We start from the raw sequence: 22,276 nt of genomic DNA, 5'->3' as shown, positions 1-22,276 counted from the left end.
AACTGTGTCGATGTTAGTGAGGCTAGTCAGCCGCTAAGTGAAACAACATCAGCCTGACTCTATGGGCTCATAGAGGAGGCCTTCGACGCCCAGGGACCCCCTGGGACCCCTAGCGTCGTGACCTCCTGGCCGGGGCTGGATAATGTGCTTGTGTATTTTAGTACATTTTTAATGCAACAAAATAAAGCACAAAGACAGTGTAAAACAACATAAACAGTTTAACATACTCTTATGAAAACCCTTTATGTTTGTCTCAAGGCACCCAGTGAACCTGAGCCTCCATCGTGGTAGTGTAGACAAAGGGCTAACTAGCTTAGCCTGTAAGCTTAGCCTGGTCTAGTCTAGCCTAGCTACAGGTCGCCTTTAGCCTTTAGCTGCTACCTGTAGTTGTTTGGCTAACCAAGAACGAAGGAGAGCTATGGTCACCACGTGTTGTTTTAGGGGACTGTCTAAGCACTGCACCAAAACAACACTGCTCTTTAACTGTGTCGATGTTAGTGAGGCTAGTCAGCCACTAAGTGAAACAACAGCAGTCTGACTGGAGGCTATGCCAACCTAGCATACCATAGCTAGTAATAGTCACGGTTAACTCACCAGGAGTGAAGAGACGTTGACATCCGTTTCCATGGAAACAGGTGACGTCGGCACCTAACCCACAGGGCCCGTGCAAGCGTGGGGGTCACGTGACTGAGTACGGAAGCATTCCACGCTGCTCCCTTGGTGTTTACAAAGTCCGTCGCCATCTTGTCTAGGCTTCTTGGCCTGGCTAAAGGAAGCGACGGAGCCACCTCCACCGAAGGAAGCACTCTGTCGCCCTCCAGAGGCTGGCGTGACACGGTGCTTGGCAGGTTGTAAATATTGGGGTGACCTTCGACCCGCGCCGCCATCTTGCAAACCTTCCTTCCCACAGTGGGCCTCTGGCGCCCTCTGCCGGATGGATGGTAGAATTGGAAAATTCTGGCGTGACCCATGTACACTGGCGTATAGAAATAGCAATGGGTTTATTACCTTTGTCTTGTTTATAGCATGCACAGTATTCATCCCAGCAGCGTTTGGAAAGTCACCAAGGGACTTTCCAAGCGCTTTGGGCTTATAAGGGGTGGTTATCAACACGGGGACCACCTAGTGATCCCTATGCATCGATGCACCCCGACAGTTGTTGAAAACAGGCAGAGAAGTATCCCATTATTGTCTATCATGCTGTGAAAGCAGGCCTGATAGGCACAATGGGCTTATAGAGGAGGGCATCGACGCCCGGGGACCCCCAGGGACCCCTAGCGTCGTGACCTCCTGACCGGGGCTGGAAGTGTGCTTGTGTATTTTGGGAAATTTTAATGGAACAGAATAAAACACGGAAACAGCATAAACAGTTCAACATACTCTTATGAAAACCCTTTATGTGTCTCAAAGCACCCGATTGTAGCCTCGTTCTTCGTGGTACAGACGCCGGCTCTGAAGAGGCTAACGAGCTGGTGTTGTCCTAGCAAGCTAAGCTAGAACAGCGCTGCTAACAACCTGTTGCTTAGTGAGGCTAGCCATTCGTTGAAACCAGCCGCCACAGGTTCGAGGATCTCTTCCTCGGTGGCTGCGGGAGGTTCTCCCCGTCCGGGGCTCGTCGTGGACACCTCCTGGGTGTCCTGGTACGACGGGAGCTCCAGGAAATCTTCCCCGTCCTCCGCCATGTCGTCATCGTGAAGAGCCATCGACTCCTCGCTGGCAGGGGGGAGGGAGGGCCGCTGCTAGCATGCTGCGGTGGGGACAAGCCCCCATCGCAGCAGCAGCGGCGGGAGGTGGCGTCAGCGTCGTGGACGCTTGACGCTCTAGTCTTGGCATCGGCACCGGTGGGGGTCCCATGAGCCGGGGGGCCGCTTGTGCTGCCCGACTGGGGTCCCCGGTCCGGTGGCGGTGGAGGTCTCACCGTTATCTCGTTTAGTCCAGCCGACCAGGGTCCTAGCCCTGACGAGCCGAGCGTCAAGTTGAGAAACGGTTAACCTCGTGCAGTTAGGGCACGCATCTGTCTCACCCGGGTGGGTCCTGGCGCAGAACGCGTGATCGACCCCCAAGCAGTGGATGAAGACGCGGTGGGGGTCGTCTGCGGCGATGAGGGGGTCGCATTCCGCGAACCCGCAACTCCTCGGTGGTTCCATCTTGGTCCTCGGTCTGGGAAAACAACAGGCTAAAACCTAGCCAGTAGCGTAGCCTAGTAGCTGCTAGTATTAGCCTAGCCACTGAATGAATGAATGAGCTAGTAGCTGCTAACCGGTGTTAGCAGCTAACCGGCTTTTTCAGCTAACCGGCTTTTCCAGAACAGACCAAGAATTAAGGAAAACTGAGAGGATAGGTAAATAAATAAATACTTAATAATAAGTTCCGGGAGAAAACTTATTTGCAAGGATTTTCCCGTGGGGATATAATCCTTATTCCCGCATTGGGTTATAGTTGAAAATTTCCTTGCTTTCTTGTGTGTGAATTTCTGCGCATTCGCATGCAGAGTGGAGAAAAGAGGAAGAGCCTACGTCACGAGGGAGCTTTATACTCCCGGGTCTTCCGGACTCGTGACATACCCTTAGCCAATCAGTATTGGCGTCGGGAGCGTGTGTGTTGCTCTGTGTCATCGCCTGAGGGCGCTGATATCCCATAGTGAGTAGTAAACGGAGAACCGTGGTAAAACTACGTGGAAGATTTAACGGAAATCGCATGCTGCGTTCATGATCAAAACAAAACAATCCTGCAAACTTAGGAAGCCAATCTTAACCAATCAGGATGGAATATAGTCAATCGGACAGATCTGTGTTGATCACATGACTATAGAGATACTGTGTACCGATTCGTGTGTTGTTTGGACAACATCTGTAGGAGTAATATCCAAAAATGTGTTTTGCAAAAGTCGGCCTCATGGTGGCGCTATGACAGGCTGATCTGAAAAATCCAGGGAGTGTGTGTGCGCAGTTTCACAGCGGCCGGGCCAACGGTGGCGGAGATTAGCTGGTCGCAGACAGAAGGACGGACGGACACACAGACGGACGGACACACGGACGGACGGACGGACGGACGGACAGGGGGCAAAACATACTCTCTCGCCATGCCTTTCGGCCTGGCGAAGACAATAAGTATTTTTTGGGTGAACTATTCTTTTAAGTGTCTTGTTCAGGGACACTTTGACACATTGCTGAGGCCTGGGATCGAACCTGGGATTTATGGCTTGACAGGCAGGCTCCCTTACCAAAAACCAAAAACTTGATTCACAATTTAAAAATTCCATGGACATGTATGCTTGAGATTGACACAGTGGTTCATACTTATACTGTTCACTTGCGTGCTCTTCAGTGAAAGATTAGATAAAGGTAAAAGCCCCAGGTAAAAGTTGGAAAGATGTCCTTGCTGGTTTTGAACTCAGAACCTTCTGTGCAAGGCCTGTATCTTAACCACTGCTCCACCATGGTTCATACTTTCTCTGGTCTCTTGCACGCTCTTCAGTGAAACATTAGATAAAGGTGCAAGAGTCAGGTAAAAGTTGGGAAAATGTCCTGGTTGAATTTGAACCGGAAACCTTCTGGTTACAATCCCTGCAACTAAATCACTGCACCACAGTGGCTTGTTTCATGCACATGATTTGGCAACCCGGGAGCCAGCGAACACAATAACGCTAATAAACAGCTGACATTTAGGAGTGAAAAACAGGCTTCGGTGTTCCGTGCACATGGTAATGGTCAATGGCTGTGTGCAAATGCTCCAGCCACTGAGGAGAACCGGGCAGAAGCGATTTTGGGCACAGACGCACACACAGACGCACAGAGCTTTGTAGAATTATAGGAGGATGATGATTGACCACATCACAAGAACACAGATTCCCCTCGATAATCAACAAAGCTCTGATAAAACATATCGGATATTGGCGGAAGGTGAGTGAGCGATTGTTCAGTAGAAAGGGCTTATATAAAATAACATCCTTTCCGAGTTTTATTAGCCATTGGTTGTGAGGTTATACTTGGTAAACTAACTTCTTATTCTCATTACTTTATTAAGGTTCAGCGGATCCATCTCGTGAGGGACTTGCTTGCGCTGACCTACAAGTTGTCAAGTGGGTGCGTCCCGCCGCGTTGTAAGCTTGTAGATCTGTCCATTTTGAAGAGTGAAGACGTTTTTCGTCTGACGTTGGATGTTTCCGGTTGCCTTTTATGGTCTTAAATGGGGCGTGGAACAATGCAAATGGTCTTCTCTTGAACGCGCTTCTCAAATACAAACAGCTGAGATTCATCATGCCATACACCTGCGACACACACAAATCAAGGCTCCACCGTACACTCCCTTTCGTGAATCGCACATTAATTTGGGCTTAGAGAAAATACACACCACTTTACATGCTTTATTTACACACTATTTACAAACAGTGAATGAGGCCCAATATCAATCATAATATCATAATATCGTAATATCAATGTGTGTGTGTGTGCGCGTGTGCGTGTGCGTGTGTGTGTGTGTGTGTGTGTGTGTGTGTGTGTGTGTGTGTGTGTGTGTGCGCGTGTGCGCGCGTGTGTGGGTGCATGTGGGGCCCCTCTTACACACGACGGAGCCCTGCTTCCCTACAGTATGGTCTTGCCTTCCCTATTCACTGTCTGAAAAAGAACAGGGTTTGGAGCACCACGCAAAGCTCTTCCACACACCATCAGCATCCCCCAACAATCCATGCTTCAATCTCTATAGAATCAGAACAGTCTCTCATAAGTATTCACAAATGCCTTGTTCACCGAGGTGTGTGTTTCTCTGTGTTTGTATATGCGAGTGTGCATGTGAGAGTCTTTCTATGTAGGCTATGTATGCGTGTGCACGTTGCACTGGGGATAGCGGTTTAATCCACTGTAAGGTAGATTTGATTAAAGAGGGAGTTTGGGGGTATTACAGTTGGGAGAGGTGAGGTGAAGGGCAGAGGAAGAGGGCTCTGATGGAGTATCCAACTGGTTGAGATTGAGAACGTTTTCATCCATGTTTGGAGACTTCAAAGCTGTGGGGTGTGTGTGTAAGGAAGCCCTTACAGCACATACGTCTTTACTGGGGTAAGGTAGATCAAAATGTCTTTCATTCTCTTTACAACACACACATTCTGTACAGTCGGATGACAAATTAAAGAGGTGGTGGCATGGTTTTGCACTTTTTCTGTTTTTCATGTGTCTATGAGGTTGATAGAACTTCATTAAGCCCCCTGGTGGTGTTTTTATGGTGTTTTATGTCTTCTCTGACTATTTTGAGTTTCTTCCCGGAGGCTGAAACCTTGAGGGTCAAACGTGCCAATAGAAAAACAGCACTTTAAAGGGTTAGTTCAGATTTTGTGAGTATTTTTTGTAGGAAATACTTACCATTAATGTAGTGGTTGCAAAGGTATTAATTGATTGCCCGTGGTCAGAGTTATGGTCCGGTTCTGATGAATATGAAGTAGTTCCGGTAGATTAGTAGATTTGGTGGGGGCCGCTCATTAAAAAAAAAAAAAAAAGCGTCATTTGTATTGTTGACCTATTTCTACCATATAGAGCAGGTTTTCGTTCAATTTCGACCCCTCTGTCACATCATGGTACTATTTTTTGTGTCATATATTTTGTGCGTGAGTAGGCTGCCGTGGCGCAGTGATTCTGGACACAAACAGATCCATATGACTATGAAAGAGGGTTAATTATTGTGGCATGGATGACAGGAGCTTCAATCACAAAGACTCAACTGGCTAGTGTTCCAATAACAGTGACTAAATTTACACCTGCATTTCTCTCTATGAGAAAGACATCAGTAAATAGAAACTGTGGTCAAAAGTGCACATTCAATGATAGCCCCATTTGGAACCTCTCCCACCGCTACCGCTCCGAGATGAGGTCCCACGCAGCTCGGTGCCGTTTGAGCAGGACTTTTTCGAATATTTTCCACTATGCATGATTCTTACCCTTTTCCGCACATCGTATCCAAAAAGTAAAGGTATGCTGCCCTGCTCTCAGATCTCAGCTTAAAATGTCAGCCTGTGGCCATGTTTTCCCAATACAATCTTACGGGAGCAATCTTGCAGTACTGCATGCGGACGGGGGTTGACTGGCCACAGGCTGACATTTCAACCCTTCGCTTAGATTTTCTTTTCCGCTAAAAGTTAAAACATCTGAGAGCAGGGCAATTCTGCCCTTTACTTTTTGGATACGATGTGCGGAAAAGGGTAATAACCATGCATAGTGGAAAACATTCTAAAATGTCCTGCTCAAACGGCACTGAGCTGCTTCGAACCTCATCTCAGAGCTATATAGCGGAGGGAGAGGTTCCGATTGGAGCGAATTCAATGACTGTGATGCTTGTGCATCAGGCCCGGATACAGAAATTATTAACTGGGGGAGGCATTAATAAATGCTGGGGGGGCGGCTTCCTCGCTTCGGCGGCGAAAATTTGTGGTGTTTTTTTTTCATTTTTTCCGGCTGTTTGTGTAATACTGCTTGCTTCCTATTGTTCTTTTGGGCTTGTTTTCCTAGGCTTCTTTCTCTCGCAATATCTGGCAACACTGCCCATGGAAAATCAGGGCAGAGGATTATTTGAATTGTGCAATGATACATGATGGAATATGATTAAGGATTATTTTGATTATGGTAAGCTCACATTTCATATCATGACATAAATGTAACTTTCACAAGCCCCCAGCCCAAAAAAAAAATAAAAAAATTGGATCAGTTTCTACCTCGCAGCCATCAGGCTGTTGAACTAATGCTGAACATTGTTACTATGCTGCCCTGATGACAAAGGAGACGCACGGATTTAAATTTTTGTGTGTGTTGCTCCGCTGCTTCTGCAGTCTGCACTGGCACTTATGTACACACTAATTGCGTTTCCATCAACCCGTTTTTTTTTGTGTGCACATTTTGGTTCTTGCTCATAAATCCCTGAATGACAAACAAAACTTTTTTGGGCTTTATCAAAAACAAATGAATGCGCAAATGGGGAATGGAAACACTTGCCAAATAGGTTTTGAGGTAGAAAGCATTGAACTCGCATGACTATCAATTTTGCACAGTTTAATATTTTGTATTATAATTAGCCTAGTATAATAACTAAGTAGGCATATAGTTATAATTCATAATTAGAAGCTACGCCGGGTTTAATAACCAAACACATTTCTGAACGCATGTTCACATTTCAACTACGCACAAGTTTCCTAGAGCATTATGGGCATCACTTCCTGTCGATTTGATCAGGTATCAGGGATCAAATCGACAGGAAGTGATGCCCATAATGCCCTAGGAAACCTGTAGATAGGCCTACCAAAGAATACATTCAGTTGATAAAATTAGGCTAATCGCTAAATGAATGCTGTAATTTCGTGGACTATAAAGTACACTTTAATAAGATCTTAATTAGATCATCTCTCGTCATAATACCCACCTTCATGAATGAGTATGTGATGCTTTTTGTCCTCCTTTGTAGAAGCTAATAACTGTATCCATTATAAGTATTAAACTTGGGTGCTCAGGTGGGCAAAATATGGCAGAACTGCTACTACCGGTGAATACCAAGTCCGAACCAATTTAAGCATGTCTGCAACTTAATGTCGTTCATGAATAGGCTTAGTTTGATCTCCCTTCCCCCTCTCCTTCTTCCCTTTCGTTTTTGTTTGTTTGTTTTTCTGGCATGGTTTGGGTCCACTTACTGAGTGATCATCTTCATCCTATAATGAAGAATCTCTATCCTGACGGGAGTGGTCTCTTCACGGATGACAATGCCTCAATTCACAGGGCACAAGGTGTCAGTGAATGGTTAGATGAGTATGAAAATGTATGTATCATATGCAATGGCCTTTGGAGTCACCAGATCTCAACCCAGTTGAATACTTAAGGGAGATTTTGGACCAATATCTCAGACAGCACTTTCTCCACCACCACCATCATCATCAAAACGCCAAATGAGGGAATATTTCAGAAGAGAGTTCCAGATACTTGCACAATCTACGTTGACGCCATTCTGGTGGTTCATAGTGGCCCATCACCTTAAACTTTGTAATTGTTTAATTTTAAGCACAAATCCGTTCATTCAAGATTATATGGGAACTGCTGCAACTCAATTTCAAAGTTAATATATGAGGGCAGTTCTGCAGATTTACTGTACACCCAATTCATAGGCTCAAATCTAGGCTCAAATACAGACTTGTTGTCAATAGTTAATTCCAAGTGTGGTGCGACCACGAGCAACAAAAGGCCAATGATGCCCTCTGCTGTTGACATTCAAGCAAAACTTAAAGGGATATTTCAATTTCAAAAAAAGATTGTGTCATTTTATCGTCTACTCAGGCTTTTCTGAGCCCCCCAGACAGTTAAGTTGCTTGATCCAGTATTTAGATATTTGATATTCATTTTATCAGACACGCCCCCTTCCTATATATTCCTATTCAAACTCCATTTTAATCATGTTAGATTAATCGAAAACACCCGTCCTTGGTTCTGGTGACTCATACTGCCCTCCTAATACGTGAGGGGGCAGTGTTTTAGTTTTTTTTATAAAAAAATATATATATTACAAATAAATGAAAAAAGTAATTGAAAAAACAGTCTTCTCAGAAGGACAATATCAGTCACCAGAAACAAGGACGGGTGTTTCCGATTAATCTAACATGGTTAAAATGGAGTTTGAAGTTACAATGGGTTTAGGAAGGGGGCATGTCTGATAAAATGTATCAAACATCTAAATACTGAATCAAGCAACTTAAAAACTGTCCGGGGTGCTCCCAAAAGCCTGATTAGACGATAAAATGACCCAAAATTGTTTTGAAAGTGAAATATCCCTATAATAGTGCAGCTGCTATACCGTACCGATTCATCTTTTAGCCTGCAGATTCGAAAGCTATGTAGTCCAGACAGATTTCATTAAAGTATTCAATTAAAATGTAACATCTTAATTTGTAAATATGCAAACAAGCAACATAAACCTCCTTTTCATTTGTAATGGATTATATCTTCAATGTTTGGTGTGCAGCGTGACACTGCACTGAGCCAATGCAACTGAAGAAGACGGAACAAAAACATTTAAGAACGGGTTCTTACAGCCAGAAACATCAGAATGAACATTTATTTTTTCCAATACAACAGAAACAAAACAGAAAGAGCATAGGTATTCCTAAAATAGTAGCCATACATTAATTTGAATGGGGTAGAGATAGGCCCCATTCCAATACTCTAACCATGCAACTTGATGTCCCTCCTCTCAGGTGAAATTGCCGGATGTTGCTCCAGGGTTAGACAGACAAAAAAAAGAGCTTATTGCCAGTCCATCCTCTTTCCACTCGCATATCATGCATAGCTTTAACACAAGACAAGGAATACAGAATATATGTAGTGAGTTGGAGAAGAAACCCCAACCCCATATTCTGGGAGGGGGGGTAAAAAAAAAAAAAAAGGAATACATACTGGGAAACAAAGGGTAATACACCCACTCCAATGTTTCAACATAAAACCTGTGTACAAAACAAATATGACTAATATGCCATTGATTCTCAAAAGAGATGGGGGGGGGGAGAGGGGGGGATACAGCAAAAAGACCCAGCAAAAAGACCAATTGGAGCATACAACTGGCCTTTTAATACCAATCTCCAGCTCCTGATTAATGCAGGCCAATGTGACGGTAACAAACCTATAGCAAAACCTCAGCACTGATGATAAGTTTTAACACTGTCACTCCTGTTGCCGTTTCACAAAACAGATTTCCTAACTCTCAATATGGAGCCCTGAGAAAAGGTTGCCATAATGATGACAGACCTTGGTTTAGATTTGTCTCTAGATTTGTTTGTATCCCGAATGGGTACAGATCCAAGTTAACAGTCTCAAAGCTGATTAGTTATCCCCCCAAAAAACAAATGAAAATGTCCACAGCCCAAAGAAAAACAACCAGAAACTTTAACAGTCAAAAGGTAGGACACGTTTAAATTGGGACAGAGAGAAAATACAAGAGCTACATATCAGACAGAGTAGAGCAGCAGGATTGGTGGCAGGTAAGGTTGACTGAGGAGTCTGCCTGTGCCACCCTGCCTCTGGCTTTGGCTTTAGCCAAGAGTACTTACAGTACTACTTACACAATGTAGATAGTATGGCTTTGGGAATACTGCTTTGTCTACAGCAGTGGCGCTAAAGGGAGCCTGGTAATAATCTAGCCCTAAAAAATGTTGGCACACACTGGAGCACCCAAGTAACCTCTGCATGAAGGCTGTGTCGGCATCGGCCCATACACGTCTTCTATCCACACAGAACGCTACTGTTGCGGTACGGTAGTCTTTCTACACTGAGATTTCCTTTAATAATGGCCATTAATTATAGAATGGGTTTTATTTATTTTCTTAGACAACAGAAATATGTAGGCCTTCCTTGAGACAGACAACTCGACTAATTGTTTGGACAGCCCACTGACTATTAAACTTTGATTTATTGTTTTACTTTTGCTCATCCCTACTGGTTATCAATACAGTAAAGATGAGCTTAGCATTAAGATGCATTTGGATTCCAATTCAAAACTAGGGGCATGTTCAATTAGAAGCTTTTCCCCCCCACACCAAATCCCATTCACTTTTGTAAAGGGAGTGAGCGGTGTCCAAATGTGTTACTCAAAGCATGCCACTAGGGGGCAACATACATTATCTCTATAGGTAATTATACTGTAGAAGTGCAGTTCCAAAGAAAATATAAAGCTGTATTAAGGCCAATATGCAGCCCCTACCCATAAACACCAGTATTTATAAGAAGCCATCGTTTCTAAACAAGCCAGCTCACCCCCTCCCTTTTGGCAACTCCCTCCCTTGTCTATCAATAGACTTCGCACAAACGTTCTGGGCATAGGCAACCTACTGCAGGTCTAGGCAACATAGATGCCCTCCCAGTCACCACCTGGGGGGCATCGATTTTTGAAAACAGGAGTTTGATTATAAAATATAAACAAAAACACAGAACCAACCCCCCCCCCCCCCCCAATCCAACAGCTTAGCTACTACCGGCAAGCCGTTTGGTTATGTCAAGTGAAGAGGTAGTTAGTATAAATGTATCTAACAATTAAACTGGTTATTACAAATACAGATTGTTGTAATGGCAACTCAGCCCAAGTGCAGTTATAAGTCATCTTGCGTTGGAAATACACCATAACGCAGCAGTGGGATGCATGGGTATGGGAGGGGTTGCACAGATTTTAAAAAGTGAGAGGTGCCAGGGTATTCGAACAAATCAGGCAGGAACTCATGGAGGGCAGGGCACCACAGCCTCAAGTCTTAAGGCCATGACACACTAAGCCGACATCAGCCATAACGCCGTACTTGATCTATGGCCAACAATCGCCAGGCTTTTTGTGGGTTGTTTGCGTGTCCTGTGCCGTTGCATGTAGTCACCCAACGGTAGCGGTAGCCCTTCAACTGACTGAGCATGTTGAATTAGCAGCGGAGGGAGTCAGTAAGGAGTGTTCTCCGTTTGTCTGTTCAGCCTGAGCAAACCAGAGCACAAGAGAAAGTGAGCAGCGAGCTAACGGCAGATAAAAAGAAGGCACACAAATGCAATATGCCCATTTATAAACACCAGTGCCAGAATACAGTTGCAAATTTATTTCGAGCATATGAAGACCATATGAATAGGATCCATAGTGGCATTAAAATGCTCGTTATCGTCTTTCCCTAATTGTTTTCTCTTTGGATTATGAATACAAACTACTGCCATCTCCTGATGTAGTTATTGCCTAACGCAGGCGCAGACCATACATGCAAGTTGGCCATTAGCTGTAGCCTTTGCGGTATGTTTTTACATAAGACATGAGGCAACACATCGATAAATCGCTGTTAATTCCTGCAAGTCAGCCTGGTGTGTCAGGGCCTTTATAGGAGTTTGGGAGTAGGGCGGATTTTGACAACATGCTTTAGAAAGTAGAGAAAAACAACTGCCACATGCACATACTGTACTTGTCAGAAGATTTGTCTCAATTAAACCTTCATACTGTCCATATTTTCAGGCACAATGCCACTTTAAACTAATTTAGACACAAGTCACGCAACCATGTAAAATATTGTATAAAAGTATTGGAAGGGTAAAATGCAAGTAAATAATACAATTGGAACACCCCATAGACCACATCAGTCTTCATAAAATTATAAAGAACATACAGTGCTTACAGGGATGGGTGCTTAAAGTACTGCTACAGAATCAAGATTTTAATTTTTTTTTAAAGGATGGCACTGCCTTTGTGTCCCAGATTATGGCAGCTATACACACACCATAGTTGTAGCTGTAGTTTGCCTCCCATCAGTCAGGCCTAAGGAGCCATGCACGAACCCCCAGGTAAAACCAAGCTAAGCGGTTCCATAATACAGGAGTCAGGGGTTGACATGCTGCAGGCAGCTGCTGTTGCACATTTAATTTGCAGCATTTATATAGCAGTAAGTGGTATTGAGCATGTTCCAATTATTGACCTAAAACAAAAAACAGCAATAAAAATCTATTTCCCAACACACAACTTAAAAAAAAAAAAAATGTGCTCCTTTTTTCAATATTAATTTTCTTTACATCTTCTGTCAGAAAGGCCTCATGTGAAAAGTAAAAGGGTTCATAGCGCAGCAGAGAAAAGGGTCCCATCTCCCCCTTGTCTCCCATTCGTCCTGCAGAATGGTTGAGGGCAGAAGCTAAAGGAAGCCGACCTTTACTGCAGCCATAGATTGTATAAACATAATAGACGTGGTGACCGTGACATCACCCATTGGTTTGTAAAGTTGCATTTCGAAGACTCAAGTTTGTCATTTTGACAATCGCCAACTTGGATTTCTGCAGCCAGAAGTGACCATTTAGAGTGTGTAGAGATGCACACTGATACGCTTCTATCCTGATCACTGTGCTATTGACTTGTCAATCACAATAGCATACACTGCTTTATCGTCTGGTTTACTCTAAATGGGACCATACGGACCAAATGAATGATCGGCTGTATTGAAGAAGACTTAAAACTAGCTATTCAGAACATAAACTCATTGGGAGAATGTTTTCCGAGGTAATACAAATCAAGTGAGAAGTAGGGTCATTTTCTCTGACTTCTGTACAATGAGACGTCTTTTTGCTACCAGTGGAGTCGCCTACTGCTGGCCATGAGGAGAGGCTGCATGTTTAATTCACCTGCGCATTGGCTTCATTTTTCAGACCAGGAGCTTCCCACTTGGCTGCAGCACTGGGACTAATATGACCTGCAGCCCAGGTACAGAGGTAATAATTAAATGTGGCTGTTAGATCAGACCTATGGCTGCCAAGAAGTTTATATAATAGATTAAATGTATTTGTGTCTGTATATAAAGTAAACTGTCAGGCAGTCACACTGCAAGACAATCACTGAAGTTATATGGCCGATCGATTCGATTATTTCGATATAAGGATCCAGGTAAAGATTAGGCTATGTGAAGTGCAAGATTTCAACAACTGGAATGACAGTGGAAATGTAAAGCAATGCAGAGGGTGAAGGAGGTTAAGTTGCTGGGTTGAGCCCAGATCCAGCAACTAAAAAGAAAATGTAAATACATAGCCACCGCAAACTTGAGAACTACACTCCCTGCATACAAAATACAGGAATGTTTAAAAAGTAAACAATTAAGAGCAAAACGATAACATGGCCCCATGCTCTCTATGAGGAATGTTGCAGGAATAAGTACTTAACTTAAGTCAAACTAAGCTGCAGTAGATTAAGTGGTGATAACTTCAGTGATCAAAGTGAATGCCATTCAGCCATGAGCCCAAGGTCCAAGTGGAAGAGTCTGGTTTGGTCCAGTTTCCTGACTTCAGGTGGTCATCAGGGAAACTGGTGAAAATGTGGGGTGAAGGCTATTAGCTTTGGTGAGGCTTCAGAACCAAATGGGGCAGAGGCGTGGGAGTTTCCAGATGTCTCCTGGTTACTGGGGCATTATCTTGATAGAAATTGCACATTCCTCGTCCAAGGCAATGAGCACTGAGACCTAAGGGGGTTACAAATGAGAGGTAATAATGTATTAGTCATTTAAATAGTAAAATGTGGAAGTTACAAGTACATGATGTGATCTGATTAAATTAATATAGCAGACTAAAATTCTGAGTCAAGTTACCACACGAAAAAAGCAGCTACAGTACAATAAGTAATAAGAACAGAGTTAACACTTTACTACCTCTCCTCTCCAACATGTCAACAATTTCCATGACAGAACTCTTGTTCATGTTATAAATCAACTTTTAGCAAAAACAAATACTTCTTTACAACCTGTGATGTGACAAAGTTGATTCTGAGCTTTTATTTGATCTTCCACAATGTCCTATGTTTCAAGTTTTCAACCATCACATCTTAAGGTATAAGATATTGTTTTCAGTATCTAATCAAACAAGACTAGTTCAGCTGGACCCTGGATACAGCCAGTAGGGAACATGTCAAACTGAAACCTGCTGAGTTTCTTGGACCCTTTACACAGGTTTAAGAAGATTAATCGGTCGTGTCTTAACAACATAATAGCTAGTTATTTCACTGATCCCAAAGTTAAGGTCTTTTTTCTGCTTAAAGTTTATCATCTGATGCTGTGGGTTTCGGCTGGCACTGTGTCAACACTGTTAACTGTTCTGAATCAAGTTGCCATTTAAGCCATTTCTATACTTTGAGAACAGGATGGAATGATTTGGGATAATGGAAATGCATATATGTTTCCTTGTTGAATTGTGTCGGAATAAAACCATAAGTTGGAATGGGGTACCTGCTCATCACTGGCTAGTCTAAGCCAGACTATCTCTTATCTCTTCCATAGTCTTCAAATGCTACAGTCTGTAATTCCACCCCGCAAAAGTTGATAACAGGAAGCCGTCATCTGCGCTTCAGACCAGAAGGGTATTCGACCAATCATGATCTGGTGTTCATGAAAATATATTTATAAATATCTATTTTTGAATCTATATTTCTTCTAAGCAGCTAGCTAGCTACCTTTGACTAATTTGGTTTCCAGTAGGAGTCATTTATGCGACTGCACAGGCAAAATGGAAGTGAGGGGAGGCGGGGCATCCACTTCATTTTCTACATAGTTCCTAAAGTACAGACTGTTACTGTAGGTGCCGTGGAAGCAAAAAATGTGGGAGCCAACACGTCTGTCTTAGAGACTAATTGCTGGCTGTATGGCCAGAGCATGAGGGAGTGATTTTGATTATTGCACATGCGTGTTTAAATAATTGTGGGTGTGCTAAAGAAAGATGTTGGTGCGGAAGTACTAATGAGCTGGCCAGATGTATGGAGAATCGAGATGACTGGAAATACCGATGGAGGTCTTGTAGAGAGTTAAATAATGGACAGGGACTCAAGGGATATACAAACTAATCTAGGCTGGGCCCAGGGTCCATAACTTATCCTAAATATTCTAAATGTTTTAATAATTTATGTCTTTGCCATGAATAGTAACAATCCTGTGAAACCAACCATTTTTCTTACACTTCCAAATTCACACAATGACTCACTGCTGAAACTCACCATTAATTGGTCACCAGCATCAAACTTCTTCTCTATCTCCTTGCCCAAGTCACCATCTGGCACCTTCAGGTCATCCTTAATTGTTCCAGTGTCATCCATCAGGCTGAGATAACCATCCGTGACACCTAGGAGCTGAAAGCACACCAACATGACAGGAGAAACTTAACAGACAGCTACAGTATATGCTCTAAAATAAATCCGATTTTGACTTCCTTTTTTATATATAAATTTGATATAAAAATTTACTTAAGTTGACACTACATAAAACTTAACATAATGGCAAGTAGGATGAGATTTACACAGCTACTGTATATCTGAAAGTTGGCAGACGATGCAGACTTTTTTTTAATATTATCTTAAACCTCAGTTTTTGGGAAGACAATAGTAGTATCAGGAAAGATACCTTGTACTGTGTATTTATTTTGTGTCAAATCTCAAACCATTGCTTTCTAATGCTTTCTCAGTGTAGGGCGTAAAGAGCACACCTAGATGTACAGGTGCGTTGGACATGATGACCATGGGCAATTCAAAGTTGGCAAAGGGAGGAGTGGGGCAGTCTCACTTTTTGTAACCCTTAGTGCTAAAAACTTGCTGACATCTGCAATGTCAGCAAGTCCCAATGCTCTGTGGCCAAGCTGAAACTTGCTCAAAAAGCTCAACGCCTCTTTATTGTCACCAGTCACCACTGAAGACAGTACATCCATTCCTGTTCCCCAAACCCTTTTCTATTCAATAACAGAGAGCACAATTAAAACTGTAATAAGTATGAGGGACAGTCACAAGATCACATGGCATTCCAACACTATCTCGCGAGCTCTCACTGACAACTGTGTCAGTGCCATTTTATTTTACCCCCCTTTTTTTATAACAGGGGGATCTTAATTGCTGTATCTTTTCGTGAAAAACACATGCCACCTTAGAATTATCTGATGTCAACACAAAACAATATGTTTTAGTGAGAATAAGTGATTCCAGGCAATTTAACTCTTCATCGCTGAGGCAAGACACTAATGTTTTCAAGTGCTGGGAACAAAATGTGTTTAATATCAGGGTTTCTCACCTGGTACTCTTTCCTCCTGATATTAGGAACCTCCATGTTGTGAGTGGAGGGACAGATATCTTCATACTTCTTCCCAGTAAAGATGTCAATCCCAACCATGTGGACCTGGGAGAACAGATGTAAAATGTGTACTTGTTTCTTACAAAATCTGCCCCAGGCCAAGCAAGCACCTGGCTCCAACTTCTGAATGAGAAGGAGGGGTTGAATTGCACAACTGCATAACCACGTAAATCCTACATACTTTGTTGACCGGAGTCCCCCAGGGGCCTACATTTCTCTTTGCCGAAAATAGCCGAACTACATGTACATCTGCAATTTTCACAGAATGTTCACCTATTATGACATTTCCAGAATATGGTTCATCAAGTGGTTAACCGATTAAGACCTGAGGCCTATTCTACAACTGCCTTCTAAGTCCTAGCAGTTTTCTGAAAAACGTATGTTGCTATATCAGTGGTGCTCAAAAAGATTCATGTCAAGGACCCCCAGAATTACATGTATTTGGCCGTGGACCCCCACCTCAAAATATTTTGTTCCAGGAACCCCCGGAAGCAAATATTTTAGTTAAAAATGTTTTAAAAAAAAGATTTTTCAAAAATAGCAGATCTACAAGCTCATAGCGCGGCACGAAGCTGCCGCGCTGTGAGCTTGTATATCTGCTATTTTTTAATAGCTAAAGTATAAAATAATGGTTAAAGTGGTTACACAGATGCTTTCCCGGTATTCATGGGATGTAGAACCGGATTCCAAAGTCAGCGTCAGGTGATTTTACCTTGGCATGTCCATGCTTCCCGGTCTTGGAGGTGGACATGTCGACAATCTTGCAGGGGCGTCCCTTCAGCATGACATGGCCATTCTTCCTCAGGGAGGAGCATTGCGTGGGAAAGGTGGAGGAGGCTCCAGAATCTGTACTGGAGAATTCAGCATCGAGGTCTGCCATGGTTGCTGCTCACAGGATGCTGGAATGGTACACAAATGGATTGGACACGAGAAATAAGACACTACATGTGAACTGTAGAAGCTGTAGCACATAGTACATACTTCCAACTGTAGTGTGTACCGACAAGTTCTTCTGATTTGTACAACAAGTACAAATGCAAAAGCATCACAATTCCTCATTTTAATTACTTAAACAAAGCCTGATTAACCAAACCCCACTGCACACAAAGAGAAAATCACGAACATGAACTTGGCATCCAGTAAGAGGATTGACTAAATGTCTCAAATACATGTATTGGCAGGTTTGATTATATCAAATATGTGCTATAATATATAATCATATAATATCAATAATAATATAAATCTATAATCAATCATTATAATGCTATAATCTGGAAACATATGGAAGTTAAGTTACTTTAATGCATGTGCAATGTTTGTCATTCACTTTGCCTACGTGGCCATTGTGGAACACTAGTTGTACTTTAGTCACAATAGTTAATTGCCAGGGAGGGATGCTCCATTGGATACAATCCAACTAGTCAGTCAACTGACAATTTAATCTTTCAACCAGAAAATACTTTCCGATTTAAAACGCCAGCTGAAATTGAGAGATGCCAGGTTATGTTAAGCATGTTATTATTAACCATTATGCTTCAATCTATATAGCCTTATATCATCTATATGATTAATCTATCATTTAAAGTAATCTGCCAGCTGTGTAGGTTGAACATGGAATGTCGTTATCCAGTGGTGGAAAAAGTATTCACATGTTTTACTTTAGTAAAAGTAAAAGTCCAGTAATCAAAATTTACTTGAGTAAAAGTACAAAAGTATTGGTATCAAAACATACAAAAGAAAAAGTACTCATTATGCAGAATGTCACATTTCACAAGTTTTCAAATGTATAAAATGTATAGAAATCTTTAGAAAATCGCAGATCTACGCTCACAACATTGTGGGCTTGTAGATCAGCTATTTTCAAATGGCCGAAATGTATATAGGGCTGAAGTGGGTAATGCATGTTTTGTAATAATAATCAAGAAAAGAGTAGAAGTAAAGTACTGAAAATCGGAAATACTACAGTAAAGTAATACCTCAAAACTGTACTTATAAGTATGGTACTTGAGTAAATGTTACTTTACGCCACTGCATCATAGCGGTGCTGCTGCTGTTTTGGACGTTTCTTTTGACAGCTAACGTTAGCCAAGTGGGACCGGAAGACTCGCCCCAAAACACGCTCGCTCCCATTTTTTTTTTTTACCAGCCCTTCTTGAATTTGTTTTACTGAGGATATAAGGTTAGAAATAAGTGTATGGTTAGCCATAGCTTTACTGAGGTTAAGTTTAGGAATAAGGTTAGGTTTTGCACCGTTTTACTGAGGTTACGTTTAGGAATAAGGACGGTTAGGTTTAGGCATAGTTTACTGAGGTTGAATATAAAATACCATGTGAATAGGCTCTATGTACAGCAGCCATATTGGAAAGAAATTGGGCCCCTTCCTTACTTCCTTCACAGGTGTTACCAATGATACTAATTTAGTGTATCATTTAGTGTATCACAGTGGTTCTCAAACTTTTTAATTTCAAGGACCCCCATAACTCTGAGACCTTTACGGGTCCATTTGGTTCCATCTGTACACACTCAAGAGTTACACACCCATAAGGGGCCATTTGTAACCCCCTCAAGGAACCATGAGGGTCCCTGGACTACACTTTGAGACCCACTGGTGTAGCTGAGTGTTTTCAGTGAGCCGGGGTGAGCTCTAGGGGGTGCTCAGGGGGTCGGCGACCCCTTAGCTCTGACACTATGGGGCCTGGGGGCTCACGCATGCACGCGCCGTCAGCAGCGAGCCGTTCTCAATAGCCTCTACCTGGCTGCTTTGCATAACATTAGGCTACTCGAGAAAAGCCATGGACTTGAATGTGTTACATTCCTCTCACAATGACAGACAACAGTCTCTGCACTGCAGAGTGTGAAGGGGATCGCTTAGCAGAGGAACCAGTTCTCTGAGACAAGACAAAGACGTTGTCTGATTATTTTAACTACTTATGTGTGGGTGAGTCTATGTAAAGGGCTTTTATATAAAACAAAAAGAAAAATAGAATAATTAATTAATTGAAACAAAAATAAAAACAACAAATTAACAATGCAACAAAATAATAAGACATATAATTACATTAATAATCACAAGTTGAATACAGTATTTCAACTAGCACTGAGCTGAGTGGCTATGTGCACATGCTCGCGCGCGTGCGCGCCGTGACGTCATAAAATAGAGCTAAAAAATCCACAGCCAACATGCACAATATCAGCACGCTGACTCGGAACGGAACAGAGCCTTCATTAGTATCATGGGTAACACCTGTGAAGGAAGTAAGAAGTGGCCCAATTTCTTTACAATATGGCTGCTGTGCATAGAGCCTATACCGCCGGATTTGCCCGGGGCGACTGTGTTTAGGGGCGAGCGTTTTGGTATTCAGCCAAGTTAGCTGCACCGACAACTCAGCTGTTAAAGCAAGCTCGCTGAGCAGAAGTTGCAGAACGTGTTGTATTTCCTCATCAACGTCAGCTATACGTGGCCAGTGTTGCCATGTCGGCTTATTATAAGCAACTTTTGGGATTTTTTTCCCCCCTGTGAAGTTGCTTGTAAATATGTTGTAGTTGCGGGTTGCAGTTTTTTGGGCTTGTTTCTTAAGTGTAGCAGCATGTTTAGGCTTGCTTCCACACGTTTTTATTATTATTCAAACCAGTCGTTCTCAAATATTTTAATGAAAATGTTTTGTGCCACCTGGAGCATTTTTGTGTTGTTGGAATATTGCAAAAAAATATTCAAAAGTTTTTTTTTCATAATAGCAGATCTACAAGCTCACAACGTGTCGCATTTGAAGATCGGCTATTTTCAAAAAGCCGAAGCAAGATATAGGTTTAAAGTGTGGCTTTTGGGCTTGTTTTCCTAGACCTGGTTGGTCATTTCTCTCACAGAACATGGCAACACTGTACGTGGCAAGTCAACCAGAGCTCAGCTCAGCTAGGTTTCAAAGCTAACGTGGCTAAAAACAACAGTTAGCCCTTGGGGCGACGCCACCCTTTCCATTCTTTTAAACGTTATCTACCATATGTTGCACATATCAGCTATAACATACTGTACATCCAAGTCGGTGTTGCCATATTTTATGAGAGAAATAAGCAACCAGGTCCAGGAAAACAAGCCTAAAAGAAGCAACTACATAGGCCACATGAGCACTTTAAACCTATTATGCATCGGCTATTTGAAAATAGCCGATACAAGCTCACAGCTTGTAGATCGGCTATTTTCAAAAACTCGCAATAAAATGTGGAATATTTGCGATATTTTTCCAGGGTAAAATATTTTCATGAAAATATTTGAGAACCACTGGTTTTAAAAAAATAATGTAGAACATTTGGAAGCAACTAAGCAACCCTAAATAAGCAAGTACACTTTAGAAATAAGCCCAAAAAACCGCAACCACCAATTTTTACAAGCAACTTTACAGAAAAAGAAGCCCAAAGTCGCTTATAATAAGCCGACATGGCAACACTGATCCAAGTGGATATACAGCCGTCAACATAGCTTGCTAGCTTAACTTCTGATTCATAGCCGAACACCAGCTCTTTCTCGAGACACGCAAGCACCACTTTCTCTGGTCTTTTTTTTTTGGTCACATTAAAAAGTCAACTCACACACGGATTAAGTCTATCGAAACGTCACCAGATAACACCACCACATAATGTGTCAGCTGCGGTTTCATAAAGCCTGATATTAATGTAGCACTGCGCTTACCTTCCAACTAACAAAAGGGGTATAACGTCAGTCACACACAGCACTGCAGGAGGAGAGGAGGAACGGGGAGGGCAGGGCGGAAGTGCTTCGGTAGTGAAGGAAAGAGGGAAGTGGTGTAGGCCAGTGGCTCTCAAAGTGGGGTCCGGGGACCCCCAGGGGTCCTTGAGGGAGTTCCAGGGGGTCCCCAGCTAAATGATAGATAGTTAGGAACCAAGAAATGGACCCTTGTGGGTCTGTGGCTCAGAGTCAGAGAGTGTACAAATGGCTGTAACTCAGAGAGTGTACCAAAAAAAAAACTATATTGATTTTACAATATAAATTGGGGTCCCAGAGATAGAAATGCCATTAAATGGGGGTCCGTGGCCTAATGCATGTAAAACTGTGAGTTCGTGAAATTTAAATGTTTGCGAATCACTGCTAGAGCCATAACAATCTTTTCTTATGGGGGTCCCTGGCATATCATTTTCAAATGGGGGTCTGCGGGTTAATAAGTGTCAATTTGGGGGTCCTTGACATGAAAAGATTTGAGAACCACTGGTGTAGGCAAAGGGGACTCCCTCTTTCACTGGTGTGTCGCCCAGGTTGAGCCTAAAAGCCCTAACCTTTAACTCCACAAAAACTATACTAAACCCAACCTTAAAGGGTTAGTTCATATTTTTTTAGTATTTTCTGTAGGAAATACTTACCATTAATGTAGTGGTTGCAAAGGTATTAATTGATTGCCCGAGTCCCGTGGTCAGAGTTATGGTCCGGTTCTGATGAATATGAAGTAGTTCCGGTAGATTAGTAGATTTGGTGGGGGCCGCTCATTAAAAATAAATTAATTAAAAAAACTAGCGTCATTTGTATTGTTGACCTATTTCTACCATATAGAGCAGGTTTCGACTCCTCTGTCACATGGTACTAATGTTTGTGTCCAGAATCACTGTGCCGCGGCAGCCTACTCACGCACAAAATATATGACACAAAAAATAGTACCATGTGACAGAGGG

At 42.6% G+C, this 22,276-nt stretch overlaps 1 protein-coding gene across 2 annotated transcripts; it reads right to left on the bottom strand.

The window, feature by feature from the left end:
- Window positions 1-9,057: 9,057 nt before the first annotated feature.
- On the bottom strand, window positions 9,058-21,349 carry LOC308075072 (eukaryotic translation initiation factor 5A-1-like). Of its 2 annotated transcripts, none has more exons than XM_080414679.1 (5): window positions 21,285-21,349; window positions 17,313-17,499; window positions 16,541-16,645; window positions 15,481-15,612; window positions 9,058-13,960 (listed from the first exon to the last, which is right to left on the bottom strand). In XM_080414679.1, exons 2-5 carry the CDS (start codon window positions 17,478-17,480, stop codon window positions 13,898-13,900), a joined length of 468 nt encoding a protein of 155 aa, XP_080270805.1. In that variant the 5' UTR covers window positions 17,481-17,499; window positions 21,285-21,349; the 3' UTR covers window positions 9,058-13,897. The 2 variants fall into 2 exon arrangements, with proteins under 2 accessions (XP_080270805.1, XP_080270806.1); XM_080414680.1 differs by lacking the exon at window positions 21,285-21,349 and adding an exon at window positions 21,185-21,276.
- Window positions 21,350-22,276: the final 927 nt, after the last annotated feature.

Source organism: Gymnoscopelus braueri (genome assembly GCF_963280865.1).
Source record: "Gymnoscopelus braueri genome assembly, chromosome: 19".
Lineage (NCBI taxonomy): Eukaryota > Metazoa > Chordata > Actinopteri > Myctophiformes > Myctophidae > Gymnoscopelus > Gymnoscopelus braueri.
Note: the sequence above shows the minus strand (reverse complement) of the source record. Positions and strands in the feature narration are given on the sequence as shown.

Bases quoted from the DNA above. Each gene is read 5' to 3' on its own strand.
- LOC308075072 (XM_080414679.1), bottom strand. From the start codon at position 17,480: ATGGCAGACCTCGATGCTGAATTCTCCAGTACAGATTCTGGAGCCTCC. The intron at 15,613-16,540 runs GTGAGAAACCCT...GTGTGCTTTCAG, and splicing joins TCAGGAGGAAAGAGTACCAG to CTCCTAGGTGTCACGGATGG. The intron at 13,961-15,480 runs GTGAGTTTCAGC...TAACCCCCTTAG, and splicing joins ATGCTGGTGACCAATTAATG to GTCTCAGTGCTCATTGCCTT.